Below are 15,079 nucleotides of genomic sequence, written 5' to 3'. Positions count from 1 at the left end.
AAGATATAAGGCCCAGAAAGGTTAAGTAAATTGTCCCAAGTCTTACAGTTCTTCGTGATAAATGAGACTGAAGTCTATAAGGAATGTTGCAATGGAAAAAAAAAGTTTTGGAGTAAATCTACGTTCAGATCTCAGCTTTCTGCAATTACTAGCTTTGTGAGCTCGGGCACTGGAGTGCCAAACTTGTCTTCTGTATGCCGAATACAGATGTCCCTTACTCTGCCAAGTAATTATTCTGTTCCCATTTTTCAGAAGAGGAGTCTAGAGGTTTTAAAGATTTATATATTCCTGAGGTTATTTAGTAGTATGATGGAGAGGTGGAAGGCTTGTGAAAATGAAAGTGTGCTTTTCTAAATGGTAAATTGGTTATTTAGAAACATTTAAAAAGACAATCAATGAATTTTCCTAATCCAGTGGACCAGTTACTCTTATCTTCTTCAGCGTAGTCTACGTGTAGGCAGATCTGAATGGGAGTACAAATTATAATTAGCTGCTTAGTGAACCTGAAATCAGAGGAAGGGGAATTAGTTGGATAACTTTATGATAGACTTAGTGTGGTGTATCCTTCTCCCCTAGGCATATGTCTGGATTAGGGAATTCATTCCTAGGTAAAACCTTTCCTGAACTTAATCCGTGAGTTACCCCTCCCTTACCCTTTGCCCCCTTAAACTCCCTTTTTACAGATATAATCTTTAGACCACCTTTTTTCTCTTAGGACATTATTTCATTAGACTGAGAGTAATAAAGTTTAGTAGTCATGTTTGTGTAACATGACTATTTATTGGTTCCCTTGTTTGGATTTTGGATGTTATTTGTTTTCATTCTAACTAACCTTAGTTTGAGGTGTTACCTTGTGATTGACCCCAGGTACCACCTATAGAATCCTTTTGTCTTGTTATTACATGAGTGTCAGGTTCAAGAACTGACTTATTTTTTCCTATGGGCAGAGTTAATCACTTTTTTTCCATTCCATGTAGCCTTTGATTACCTGTAGGAGGCAGTATAACACAATCTGTAAGAGCATTCTGGAGCTTAAAGAAGGGGGACCTGAGTCCTAATCCTCTTTCTTGGCAGGAAAATGAGTTAGTTAACTTCTAGTTTCCTCATGTATGCAAAGTATATATGCCAGGACGTAATCACTCAGTAAATGATAACTGTTATTGTCATCATTACTTATTTTCGTTGTAGGTAACTATAACAACACTTTTTTGGGGGACTTGGTACCTCATGTCTCAGTGTTACCAGTTTTCTCAGTTTGGGAGCCACTTTATCTCATGGAATCACTCTTGATTCTAGAGAGCAAACCAGTTCTCTTCTTCATACTTTTAGAGACTCTGGCCATTCAGTTCTTTGCACATTGAGACTTTCTCATCATACATGCAGTTTTTCTTACCTTCGTAAGAAGTATGTTGCATTAGCCTTGTCCTGTCTTAAAAATGCTGAAATAAGAGTTTTGGAGTTCCTCCGGCAAGAATTAAGTTTGAGGCTAGGGTGTAGTTCACTCCCTTTATCCTCCCCTCCCTTTTTTTTTTTAAACCCAGAGGACTAGCAAGATAGTTTTATTATTATGAAAATAATACATGCTTATTTTCAAAAATTGGAAAAGTATAAAAGGATAAATAATAGATGAGTCTCCCTCTTACCTAGTTCCCCCTCACCTCCCAATAACAATTTCTTCTATCTACTTCCACAGTCTTTGCACATAGACGCATCTGTGTGTTTATCCTCTCTTATTTAAACGTAATCAGGAGCACATGGAGGCCTGTTTTTTTAAGAGTTTGGCCAAATCAGTATGTGAATAAGGGTTACTTTACTTTTTGTTTCTTATGCCTTCTGTAAGAGAAAAATTATTTTCCATTAATTCCATGGTGGTGGCCAAAAAACTGTGGCACATTCTCTTTTTTTGGCTGTACCTCATGCCTGTGGGATCCCTAACCAGGGATCGAACCTGTGCCCCCTACATTGGAAGTGTGGAGTCCTAACCATTGAACCGCCAGGGAATTCCCTGTGGCACATTCTTAAAACCTTTGATATTCTTCTGTTATTTGGATGTTGGTTGTTAAGGATTGCTCATGGGAGAGTCCATAAATATGCTTTCAGAATCTGTTCTGGAGCCTTCTATTTCAGAAATACCCTTGTATTTATAAGGATGTAAGGGACAACATGTAGTTTCTGTTTTGAGTAACAACTGCCTATATCTTAAGAGTCAGGTTCAGTGATTAGCTCATGTAGGATTTGACCATTCGGCCCAGAGGACTTAAAATTGCTTTAATAACAGTGATTACCACTGTATCTTGGTTCAGATCACTTTCTACCCAGTTGTGAAATTTTCGTAGCCTAAATCACACATTCTGTCAACTCTTTCCAGTTTAGTAAGCTTAAAACATGCACTCAAATGTGTTATTGTTATAAATTTAGTTAACCTTTCCAGAAAGTAAATATTTAATTCAGATCAGTGATCTGATTAAAATTACTAATTGGAATATGTTGGTGAGCAACAAAAGCAAAGGTGAGACAGATCTACCAGCCTTCTTTGCATTTGGCAAAAATAAGTTGTTTGTTTGTTTTAAAGACAAACAAAAGACTGGAAGAAAGACTGAAAAAACCTTTCACTAGGAAGGAGAAATAGGTATTACAGAGGACTGCGGAGCCTATGGCCCATTAAGTAATCAGTTTGTATAATACTTAAATAGGTTCGAACAGTCATTCATTGTGTTTGATTTGGTAAAAGCTGGTTCCTTTCCCTTGTGGTTTTTACTATATGTTACAGTGTATCTAGAATTGGCTTGTTTCTCCCTCTTAAACTTACGTACACATATTAGGTAGATACAAGGCACTGAAGATAAACCTATATAAATAAGACATTTTTCTGCCCTCAAGAAACTTGTACTCTAGTAAGGAGAGACAGACATAAAATGATAGCTACCATGTTAGAAGTATATTCAAGTTACAGTTAAGACACTAAGGAAAGTCATCAATTCTATTTGTGAAGGTTGGGAGAAGCTTGTAGAATTGGCTCCTGACTTAATTGTGTTAAGTGAATAAGTGTTGAAGAGGGGAGGGCATTCCAGGCATTGCAGTTGGAAGCAGCTTGAGCATAGTGGAAATTGATGTCTTGATGTGTCTGAGAAGTTAGATGATTTGGTTGTTGAGCAGGATGAAAAATCAAGTTTGAATGGGTAGACAGACTCCAGGTTATGGATGATCTTTTTATGTTGAAATGATTGTATTGGTATTTTATTCTGCTAACAATGGGCAAACTATTTAGCAGTTTTAAGCAGGGGAGAACCACGATGAAATATGTGTAAGTTGCTGTTTAGAAGCACCTGTGTAGTGTGTATGTGTGGATTTTGAGGAGAGCTCGTAATAAAGCATATTTTTGGCATCTAAAATTGGTTGGAAGTTGTAATCACCTGAAGGCTAATACCCCAGGCCTATAGATTTAGAATTTCTAGGGATAGTACTTAAATTGCAAGGAAAGATGCCATCTCTCAAGGAGATCAGAGAAGTGATAGAAGATTGCAAAGGAGATCTTCCTTTCTTTCTCTACTGACTGTTACATAATTTGTCAGTACTACTAGCAGGCACCTATTTGGCATCATGTTCGCTGTGGCCTTGTTTGTCCTCATTACTAGAAATTGAATTTGGGTTTGTAAGTGGACACTGATGTTTGAAATCTTTCAGTATACTGTTCCAGTGGGTTGCTGCAGCAAAAGTAGTAAAGATTTTTGGTTTTAATGCTTTTAGCTTACACTTTGATGTTTGTGTTGGAAATTGTGTTTTCTACTAATCCATTTATCAAAAGAGGACTGTAATTCTGGGTATGGAGGTAAATACTAATTACTTGATTTTTTTAGCCAAATAGCATTTTTAAATTTATGGATTGACTACAGATGAGCTCACTGCAACTGAAGTTCCCTCTCCCGTTGTACCCCTCAGAAGGATGGGGAGACTGGGTAGTGTGGTCTTGGATTCTCTACAGGTTGGTGGCATTATCTAGCTCCCCCAGCTAGAATGCTGTGAAGACCCTTTGATCTCCCTCCCCACCCCTACCTTGAAATCTAGTTAATCACTCAAGTACGGATTTTACTTTCCAAACTTTTTTCCAGGCTCTGCGTCTCTACCTCTTCCCCCATTATTATCTCTCTTACCTAATTAAGGTCCTTGTTTCTTGGCAAGTGCAGTGTGTTGCACTATTAACAATAGATTCCCCTGGTCACAGTATCTCTAGTCTTCATCCCCTGATAATTATCCTCCACTTTGCTGCCACAGTCATCTCTATCTGCGAATTCAGTCAGATCACTACTTCTAAAGCTCTGTAGGCACCTATAGCAGTGGTTAATCTTGTGCAGGATTCAAATCTCTTGATAATCTGATGCAACTTATAGACACTTAGCTCCAAAAACATTCATAAGAGCATATTTGCATTTCTTGGGCTTTTTTGGGATCACCTTGAAGGTCTTTCATAAATCTAGAATTGTGAGGATCTGTAGACCATCTTGGTTCTTTTTCTCATGCCATCTCATTTGCTTAGAGTGCTCGTCCTGCCATTCCACTCTTGCATCCTTTAAGGTTCAGCTCAGATCTTTCTTTCAAAAAGCATCTCCTCCCCCACCTCCAAAAAAACTGGATTAGATGCACTTCCTCTCTGCTCTCATAACATGCTTGTTATACTCTTCAGTACCTTAAGAATCTTGCTCAGTAGTGATAACTGCAGGTTGGGAACTAATTCATTTTGGGTCTGCAGTGTACAACCTGTCTAAAGTAGGCATTCACTTCATGCTTATTAAATAAGTGAGTAAAGTCAGGATTTTTCAAGATTTTAGCAGCTTTTTCTCTGAGTAAAATATTTACTATTTTTTGGCCTCTCTGGAAATAAATTTGAAGATAATAAGCTGTGAGGATTTTAACCAAATGTATACTTTTCTATATTTTCTTAATTTTGGAAAAGTTAATTAAGGTGTCTTCCAGATCTAAAATTATAATTTTACGTATGAGCATCTTCACAAATAAAATAACGGAAGACTTTTCATATTTATAGATCCTTTGGTATAGCAAATTATCTGATTTTTGAAGTCTGACTGTCCATTTCCTTAAAATCTCCTTGTTTATCTAGTTTAGACTAATGTCTGGGCTAAGTCGTGTTTTCCTTTTTGGGAAAGGGAATAGAAAATTTTCCAACTGGTCTTTAAAAAGACTAGTTTTGGAAATATTTAAACCTTTTTATCAGTATATTTTTACTTATCAGTGATATCTCATGTTTATCAATATACTGAGAATGGACATAGAATGTTAAAGAACTAGAGAGAGAGATGACTTCTTAGGGATCTATTATGATTTTTGTCTTTAGTACTAGGAATTTATTTGGTTCAGCAAATAATATTGGCAGTTTATTTTAGTGCATATTTTGCACTGTTTTACCCATATCCTCAAATAATACTCCCACTTGTTGAATACATATACTCTTGACTTGTAAACCCTTCATTGTGAAGAGCATGTTTAATAGGTGCTACAGAAACATGGCATAGTGCTCTGATCGATACTGAAGGAGAAACAGCTAGTGTTGCTTGTAAAAACAGGTAACTTTACTGTTCTTGCACAATAGTAATGAGAAAAAATAGTGGTTGAATAGCGTGTTTGGTTTTGTATAGTTTGTGTCAAAAATGGAATGGGCAAATATTTTGATGGATAGGCTTTTGTCTAAGTTATTTTTAAAAATTAGGACATTTGGTCTGATAATGGCAGAGAATTACAGAAATTAGGACTGGCCCAGAAAATTCAGAACAGTCACCATGGCCTAAAATAACTGCTATGACGTAGCCACCTCCTTTTTAAAGTGTTTTGAACTGCCTAGTGTATAAACTTTAGGCACCTCTTGACTTGTAAATGCTAATTCACTGCTTCACAGACTCTTCATGATGTGCTGCTAAATTTTGATCAGTGCTTAAAATTTTTTCTTCTTCCAAGTATTCATACTGTTACTACAATACCTGTTAGAACTTCGAACCGAATGAGCTTTGCTGGGCAGGTATGGCATGCATAGCAAAGCTTAGTTTTAGGCTTGCATCAAAGAAAGATGCAGTTTGGAAATTTGCTGTAGTGAATAGAGAGCATAAGCAAATTAGTAAAAAGTCTTTTAGTAAAAGTAAACAGTATGATGCTTCTGTAGAAAATTATACTACAGCAGTAACTATTTTAGATATTTTTAGTATTGGTTTAGTTCTTTGTATATTCATACAAGTCCTAAACATTTCCCATCCCCTTTGCTAAATAGTTTGAAACTTCACAACATACTGGTTTATGTACAAGATCTAAAAGTTAAAATGTGTTTTTTACCTCACTTCCTTTCCTCCAGCCCCTCAAAGCAAACATTTGGGACTTAATCATGAATAACTTGATTACTTTACTCCAACTGTGGCTGTTAGCAGGTTTTGCTTAGGATTGGGTGTTCCAGTAGGAGAGTATAGCCAATTTAGAATATTTTGGTCTGACAGAGCAAGAATGTGGGGGTGGGCTTAGAGTTATAAGTATGCAGTATAAGTGCAGTGTGAAAGTATGAAGTATAAGTATGCAGTATAAAAGTATGCAGTATAAGTGTGCAGTATAAAAGTATGCAGTATAAGTATACAGTGTAAGTATGCAGTATAAAAGTATGAAGTATAAGTATGCAGTATAAGTATGCAGTGTAAGTATGAGGTATAAGTATGCAGTATGAGTAAGCAGTATAAAACTGCAGTATAAATATGCAGTATAAAAGTATGCAGTATAAGTATACAGTGTAAGTATGCAGTATAAAAGTATGAAGTATAAGTATGCAGTGTAAGTATGCAGTGTAAGTATGAGGTATAAGTATGAAGTATAAGTATGCAGTATGAGTATGCAGTATAAGTATGCAGTATAAAAGTATGAAGTATAAGTATGCAGTATAAGTATGCAGTATAAGTATGAAGTATGAGTATGCAGTATAAGTATGCAGTAAGTATAAGTATGAAGTATAAATATGCAGTATAAGTATGCAGTATAAGTATGAGTATGCAGTATAAGTATGCAGTAAGTATAAATATGCAGTATAAGTATGAAGTATGCAGTATAAGTATGCAGTAAGTATAAGTATGAAGTATAAATATGCAGTATAAGTATGCAGTATAAGTATGAGTATGCAGTATAAGTATGCAGTAAGTATAAATATGCAGTATAAGTATGCAGTATAAGTATGAAGTATGCAGTATAAGTATGCAGTAAGTATAAGTATGAAGTATAAATATGCAGTATAAGTATGAGTATGCAGTATAAGTATGCAGGAAGTATAAGTATAAATATGCAGTATAAGTATGAAGTATGCAGTATAAATATGCAGTAAGTATAAGTATGAAGTATAAGTATGCAGTATAAGTATGAAGTATGAGTATGCAGTATAAGTATGCAGTAAGTATAAGTATGAAGTATAAGTATGCAGTTGAGGCTCTGGGAAGTGATAGGGATGCTGCCAAGGGTCAGTTGGAAATGCAATGGAAATTCTCCACTTTCTGCGCTTCATTCTGTCGTGATCTTGTACTCCAGATTTGCAGTTATCTGTAATGTTTCACTATTGTGAAATACTGAAGTGTCCCGGAATTCTAGTGTTTTGGTTCTTTCAGTTGACTTCTCATACCTGGAAGCAGCACGAAAATTCTTAGATAGATTATGTGATCTGGTTTAGTTTCAGAGAATTGGGATTGTTATATGCATGACCCCATGTGTTCAGGACTCAGAATGAAACCTGTTATTTTTGTAATTTAGCCCTACCCATTGTGGGGTTAAATGGAGATGTGGGATTGCTTCAGGAATCTCACCACCATTTAAAATATTCAATGAGAAATATTTTGCAGTCCTAACAGCTTTGTTTCCTACACCCTTTTTCCCCCTAATTCCTCCTTCTCTTCCTCTCCAAGCTTATCAGTCCTCCCAGCATGTATCTTTTCCATGTTTTTCCCAGGCTCATATATTCATGGATCTGTATATATGTATCTCATTACTTTATAGTAATGACTTGTATTTAATATTTTGTGCCAAAGAAAGTAATGAATCTTTAACACTTAAATAAGGTCAGCATTGTCAGTTATCTTTTCTACTAGAAATGTCTAAGCACGTTTTTTTGCTGGAAAACAGTTGTTACTTCAGTTATCTACGAAGTTATTGAGCAAGGTGCTGAGAGAATAGACACCTAGTCACTCTGTGAGTAAAGTCCTGAAGTTCTTAATTAGAAACATTTGTAGTACTTACTGCTTTCTAGTTTAAGAAGGCATGGTGACTTGCCCAAGGACACACGCTTAATAACTAGCATAGGCAGCATTCCAAATCTAGATCACACTCCTTTATTTTTTCTGTTGATATCACATGTTATTTTATAGGAAATTACCATAGCTTTAGTGATGCTAAAATGAACTGTAATGAGTACTTATAAGATTGCTAAGAGGGAAGATTATAAACATTAAGAATTTTGAGTTCAGGAATTTTACCTGATGGATAGTATTTATGATCCTAAAGAGATAAGTCATTTTGAAAATTGATTGGGAAATTATATACTTGGTTATTCCTGTAGTTTGAAGCACATTTTTTATTAGGGTCCTAACTTTATCATTAGTTAGATTTAATTAACTTTGTTGACCTAAACTATTTGACTCAATGTTTGCCAAGAGTTTTACATATTTATTATTTTATTTATTTTTATTTTTGGCTGCATTGGGTCTTCGTTTCTGTGTGTGGGCTTTCTCTAGTTGCGTCGAGCAGGGGCTTCTCTTCTTTGTGGTGCGCTGGCTTCTCGTGGTGGGAGCACAGGCTTTAGGTGTGCTGGCTTCAGTAGTTGCGGCATGTGGGCTTCAGTAGTTGTGTCTCATGAGTTCAGTAGTTGTGCATATGCTTTGTTGCTCTGTGGCATGTGGGATCTTCCCGGACCAGGGCTCAGACCTGCACTGGCAGTCGGATTCTTAACCACTGAGCCACCAGGGGAGTCCCTTAAATAATTCTTAATCCATGTCTTCAGCTATATTTGAAAAGATAACATGATATGTGATACATATTCTTTAAATGAAATTCTGCTGATCCTCAGGATGTTTCTTTTTTTTTTTTTTATGATAAAAGTGGCTTGCAGCAAGCTAAGCTGTTCACTCCTTTCCTCTCAATATTTGGGATTGTCAACACTTCAGTCTCAATATGTAATGATTACTAACAAATTAGTGTATTTCATAGTGCTTTTTAAAAAGTTACTGATAATGATTTGTTGTCTTTGGTCTGATGGCTTTAAAAAGTAAATAGAATTTAATATTAATGTTTTCCATCTATTACAGGAGTCAGAAATACCATCAGAGGAGGGGTACTGTGACTTTAATAGTAGGCCAAATGAGAACTCTTATTGCTATCAACTTCTTCGACAACTAAATGAACAGAGGAAGAAGGGTATTCTTTGTGATGTCAGCATTGTGGTGAGCGGAAAAATCTTTAAAGCTCATAAGAACATCCTGGTTGCAGGCAGCCGTTTCTTTAAGACTTTATATTGCTTTTCAAACAAAGAAAGCCCTAACCAAAACAATACTACCCATTTAGATATTGCTGCAGTTCAAGGTTTTTCAGTCATCTTGGACTTCTTGTATTCTGGTAACCTGGTGCTCACAAGCCAAAATGCCATTGAAGTAATGACAGTGGCCAGCTATCTTCAAATGAGTGAAGTTGTTCAAACTTGCCGAAATTTCATTAAAGATGCCTTAAATATAAGCATTAAATCAGAAGCTCCAGAGTCTGTAGTTGTGGACTATAATAATAGAAAACCAGTTAACAGAGATGGCCTGTCTTCATCACGGGATCAAAAAATTGCCAGTTTTTGGGCAACACGGAATCTTACCAATTTGGCAAGTAATGTAAAAATTGAAAATGATGGTTGTAACGTCGACGAGGGCCAAATAGAAAACTACCAAATGAATGACAGTAGTTGGGTCCAGGATGGTTCACCTGAATTGACAGAAAATGAGTCTCAAGGTCAAACAAAAGTGTTTATTTGGAATAATATGGGCTCCCAGGGAATTCAAGAGACTGGCAAAACAAGGAGGAAAACCCAAGCTACGAAGAGATTTATTTATAATATACCACCTAATAATGAAACAAATTTAGAAGATTGCTCAGTGATGCAGCCACCTGTTGCCTATCCAGAAGAAGATTTGTCATTCATCAAGGAAGAACCAGGTAAATATTATATATACAGAGGTATTTCAGTTTTCATTCTTATTCTGGTTGGATATAATCTTGTGTGTATTCTTAAAGTATTTTTTCATTATAAAAAGAATACATATAAGTAATACTAAAATTTGAGTCCTTATAATAAAAGGGTGAAAATCACTCAAACAAGCACATATTATATCTTACATAATCTTATACTAAATGTAAGATTTGGCGTGTCTTAGTTTTTTCTCTAAGCATGTAGATGTGAGTTTCTCAAAGGTTGTGTTAAATATAGGAATTTGCCCATATTTTATGGAATGTGGACACCATGTATAGTTCTTTGACTTTCCTGATCTTTAGCCTCTGATCACTTTTTGTACCCAGTACTGGAAAAGGTAAAATCTTCTGGTTGTAATGTGTGATCCGTTTGTCATTTCAGGACATTTTTGAGATCTAGTTAACATTCTTTACTCTCAATTTTCTTCGTAAACATATAATTGTTTTATAGAAGTTTGCAAATGTTAATGGGATTATTCTACTTTGTTTAGAGTTACTGTTCTGTGCTCCGCATAAATCTTTCAGAAGCTGGAATATTTTAAGTTTGTCCCACTATTACCTCATTTTCATTCTCATTTACATTAGTTAAGTAAGAGAGAGGCCTCTGAGACCTTTCTCTTCAATATATTCCCAAAGGAATATATATATAAGAACCTCAACATATCACATTTGTAGTGTAGGTTTTTAAAAAAATGGAGTGAGTGGGGGACCATTGTTGAAGAGTGAAAATAGATTTGAAACTTTTCTTTACGTTTAATTTGATTGTCTGTGTTTAACTTATTTGAAGAAGTAGCCCAGTGGGTTTGAGATTTTCCTATGTGGACCCCAGACTTTTCTACCACTGTCGTATTTAGTGCTTGTGTTGCTTCAGAGCTCTATAACTGTTCAGTGTCTGAGTTACATGATGGTGATCATCTGGGGATGGAGTACTTTCTGTTAAAGAGAATCATTGTTGTTAGTTCCCAAAGGGCAAAATGCCATAATCCTGTGAAATGGTTCCTCTGGCTGTTTAGGTTTGGGTTTAATTTTCATTGGTAGAAATTTTTAATCATGTGAAAATCAGTATGCATGTGTAATGAATACTATTTGCTGATCTTTCCCCTCCTACTTATCAAGTCTTTAGCAATAAAACCCGAGGTAGTTTCTTTAAAGTATTAATGGTAAGTAGACTTTCTTAGCAGCACTTTATGTTTTGTCTTAATTTTTAATGTAGAAGACCTTGAAGCAGTTCTCAGAATTAGAGCTACGTTGTCTTTTTCTGCATGAATTAATCATTTAGTAGTATGGTGGGAAACCTGTAGTGTTTTTTTTTAATTTATATAGATAACATGCAATATAAGGAGTTAGCAGATTTTTTTGTATAGTAGTTGATTGACAAAACTAATTAGAGCTAACCCCATTCTTAAAATTAATGCCACACATAATTGGAGTGATTCAAAGAGAAGAAAAGCAGTAATTTGAACCACAGTGCATACTTTCAAAAATAACATTGCTAGTGATTATCTTAGCAAGCACCCCTAGCTGTATCAATGGACTAGGTCTATCATAAATTAATTTTTGGTTGTCTAGTATGCTTTTAACTTATCTCTAATACCTTATAAATGAAAATTCTGTTATGTCGTTGATATCACATTAGTATCTGATGAGCCTTGCTTGACTCACAAGTTCGGTTGTATCAGTGATGTGCTACATTCCAACTGTTCAAACTTTTCACAACTTTTTAGTGCCTCTGAATCCACCTTCATTCAGTGGCAGAAAATGGGTCCCGTAAGAGCTAGAACATAATATGATACAGAGCCAGAGGCTGGCAAATTTTTACTGTAAAGGGCCAAGCAGTAAATATTTTTGGGTTCGTTGGTCATAAAGTCAGTTACTTAAGTCTGTCATTGTAGCATGAAAGCATTCACAGACAGTATGTAAACAAATGAACATGGGTGTGTTCTAGTGTTGCCAACTTTTGGTATAGAGCAGTAGGTCTTAATCATGGCTGCATGTTGGCATTAATTGGGAACTTTACAGGCCACCATGATTCTTGGATCTCTCTGCTAGGGATATAGATTTAATTGGTCTGGGATGTGGCCTGGTTGTTGAAACTTTTATAAACTCTGCAGGTGATTCTGTTGTGAACCAAGGTTGAAATCTGCTGATGTAGAGGAAAGCCCAAATTGAATCAGGATTGGGAAGTGAGCTCTGCCACTTATATGTTACCATAATCAAATTAAGCTAAACTCGTGCCCTCGGTTTCCTCTTCTTTAGAATATGCTATTTATTTTATAGGGTTATTATGAAAAATGACAAATATAAAAACATAGCTCGCATGGTCATCTTAGTCCCCCTTACAGACTATTGAGATTATTTAAAATCAGTTTTCCAGTGCAGTGTACTTTCTACCAAATTCTAGATAGGTGGTCTTATTATAGCCTCAGTCTGACCTTTTGTTTTAATACTTAGAATAGTTTTTGAAGCAGCCTGTTCCAGGGTTAAAATGAATGTCATTATTAGGAAGTTACTTTATATTGAGCTAAAATTTGCTTCTCTTTAACTCCTAATTCTGCCATTTTTAGTAGTATAATCTGAGCCTAACCTCTAATCTCTCTAATCAACCTGATAGCCCTTCAGATATTAACATTTGAAAAATTCCCCTGAAGTCCCCTTCTTCTAGGCTAAGTGCTGTACCTCCCACCTTGTGAATGCCAAACCCTTTTACACCCTTCTTAACAGCCATAGACAGTTTGTTTCACCCTGAAATTTTGATGCACAGAATTGACTAGAACTCTACAGGCAAATTCTGACCAGTAAAGAACACAGTGGGTCTGTATTTACCAAGGTTAAGGCCTTTCTCAAGGTCATTCAGTTAGTAAAAATAGAGGCAGGTTCCATGTTTAGGACTGTCTGGCATTAGAAGCTTGGCAGTTAATAAACTAGTGACCCAGTCTTAAAAAATGAGGCCCATTTTAAAACTTGTAACATTTTAATGAATTCCACATTAATGGTTATACTTTTTTTCATTTTCACTTATTGAAAAAATAGTGAAATTTTTCGGTGAAATAAATGCTTTTAAACGTACTTAAAATTCTATACCTAAACATGTGAAAAGTCGTGGTGAATTATCCATTTAGTCTATAAGCAGTGCTTGGCATATTTGGATTTGTGGGTCTCTTGTAGGAACTGTGACTTCCCAGATTCTTAAGCCTACTATTTGTAAATCACAGCTCTAAATACTGTTGTCTTCTTGTCATATAATGTTGACGGTGGTGTTTGGATGCCTCATAAAGAAATATAATTGAGATACTGAGATAGGAAGGTTTATCAGGGATTGTATTCAGATGGTATTTTTTTTAATCTTAAAGAAGCTAGTATACCTATTATTTGACTCACTACTGGGATTCCCTTCAAATCATTTTTGATAATATGAAGATATTTGGAAGTGGAACTCCAGAAAAGTTAGAAACTTCTGTCTTTTTTACTGTCTTATTGGGGTTTATTGGATAATTAAAACTGTTAGGAAAAACAGTTCTGGGTAATAAAGTAGGAAAAAAAGGAGTCATTTAATGAGTTCCTTTGATAATGTAAAAATTTCAAAACCTCATCTTCCTGATTTACAGCCAGAAAACAAGTTTTAGCCAAATAAATAAAGTACATGTAAATCTTAAGATTAGAAATTAAATTGTAGGGGCAAAAATAACTAATGCCTACATTATTTTACACAGTGTGTTCATCTGTACTGTTAGAACAAGTCAGGTATGTTAATCCCATCTTTGATCTACTCTGGACTCATGGAACATTGGGTTTTCTGAATCTGTATTTTTGTATTATTTGTGCCAGTCACACTGGCAAGTTGCCCCATTGTAAATAACTGTACTCTGTACGTAATACATTTTATATCTGCATGCAATACATACCTCATTTTGAACAAAGATTTTGAATGACTGACAAGAAACAAATTATCAAAATACAAATAAAATACAGCAATAAAGAAGTGTGCTAGCCAAGGGTGTTAATATGGTTAGCCTAATTAAAATTGCTTTTTGTTGGCTCTAAGATGATAAGAAACCCTTCAAAGTGAGGAAACGTACCAGTTCTGTGGGATGACAAACTTTTCTGGTACTGAATTCTGAAAGGAATTTCTCCAGTGGGGTTTTGTATAGTTGACACTAAGTAGTATAATTGGCAATTTCCTCAAAAGCATTTTCTAGTAAATGCAACAGTAGATTATAGAATTAATTTTTATCTAATAAAAGCTGGTAAAATTTCATCTAGATAATTGAATTTTTCATGATGCCGTACAAATACTCAGATGCAAGGTGGTTTTAGTTGATCAAAGGATATAATTTAGGGTTCTTTTAAACAATCTAAAAGTTCCTTTCTCTCATCTGTACTTTGGATAGGAAAACAGCTTTGTGGCATTTGTGAATTTTTATTAATTCCTACAAGTAGAGTTGAATTGAGGTTTAAGCTTTAACATCTTTAATTTGTGTAATTGTCTATTGGTTAAAAAGCATTTAATTCGAGTATTTAGAAAACAACTTTGAGAAAAGAATGCTCAAATTATATATCTTTAAGATATCCTAATGAGTCATACTTGAAGTAGTGAATTACCAGCACTTACGCCCTTCTATATTTGGGGTGATAATTGATACGTGGCATCACTTTCAGATGTTGCAGAATCTTGAAATGCTTTCTTAAATGATCTTTTTTTTTAAAATTTAAACATTTTTACAACTTTGAAAATTGGCCATCTGATTTGAGATTTTCCAATATTTTGGCCATGCCATATAAAGTTACTGTATGAACTACTTAAAATGTTTCCACTTAACTTGGCTTGAGTTTA

At 35.2% G+C, this 15,079-nt stretch overlaps 1 protein-coding gene across 3 annotated transcripts in view; it reads left to right on the top strand.

Moving 5' to 3' along the window:
• Nucleotides 1-15,079, top strand: part of ZBTB10 (zinc finger and BTB domain containing 10) — a 35,057-nt gene that overhangs the window by 3,258 nt on the left and 16,720 nt on the right. For all 3 annotated transcript variants that reach the window (XM_067711998.1, XM_067711997.1, XM_067711996.1), the window contains exon 2: nucleotides 9,327-10,215. In XM_067711998.1, the coding sequence (XP_067568099.1) occupies nucleotides 9,327-10,215 (889 nt within the window). The remainder of the gene's footprint in view (nucleotides 1-9,326; nucleotides 10,216-15,079) is intronic.

This window comes from Pseudorca crassidens, chromosome 17 (genome assembly GCF_039906515.1).
Source record: "Pseudorca crassidens isolate mPseCra1 chromosome 17, mPseCra1.hap1, whole genome shotgun sequence".
Lineage (NCBI taxonomy): Eukaryota > Metazoa > Chordata > Mammalia > Artiodactyla > Delphinidae > Pseudorca > Pseudorca crassidens.
Note: the sequence above shows the minus strand (reverse complement) of the source record. Positions and strands in the feature narration are given on the sequence as shown.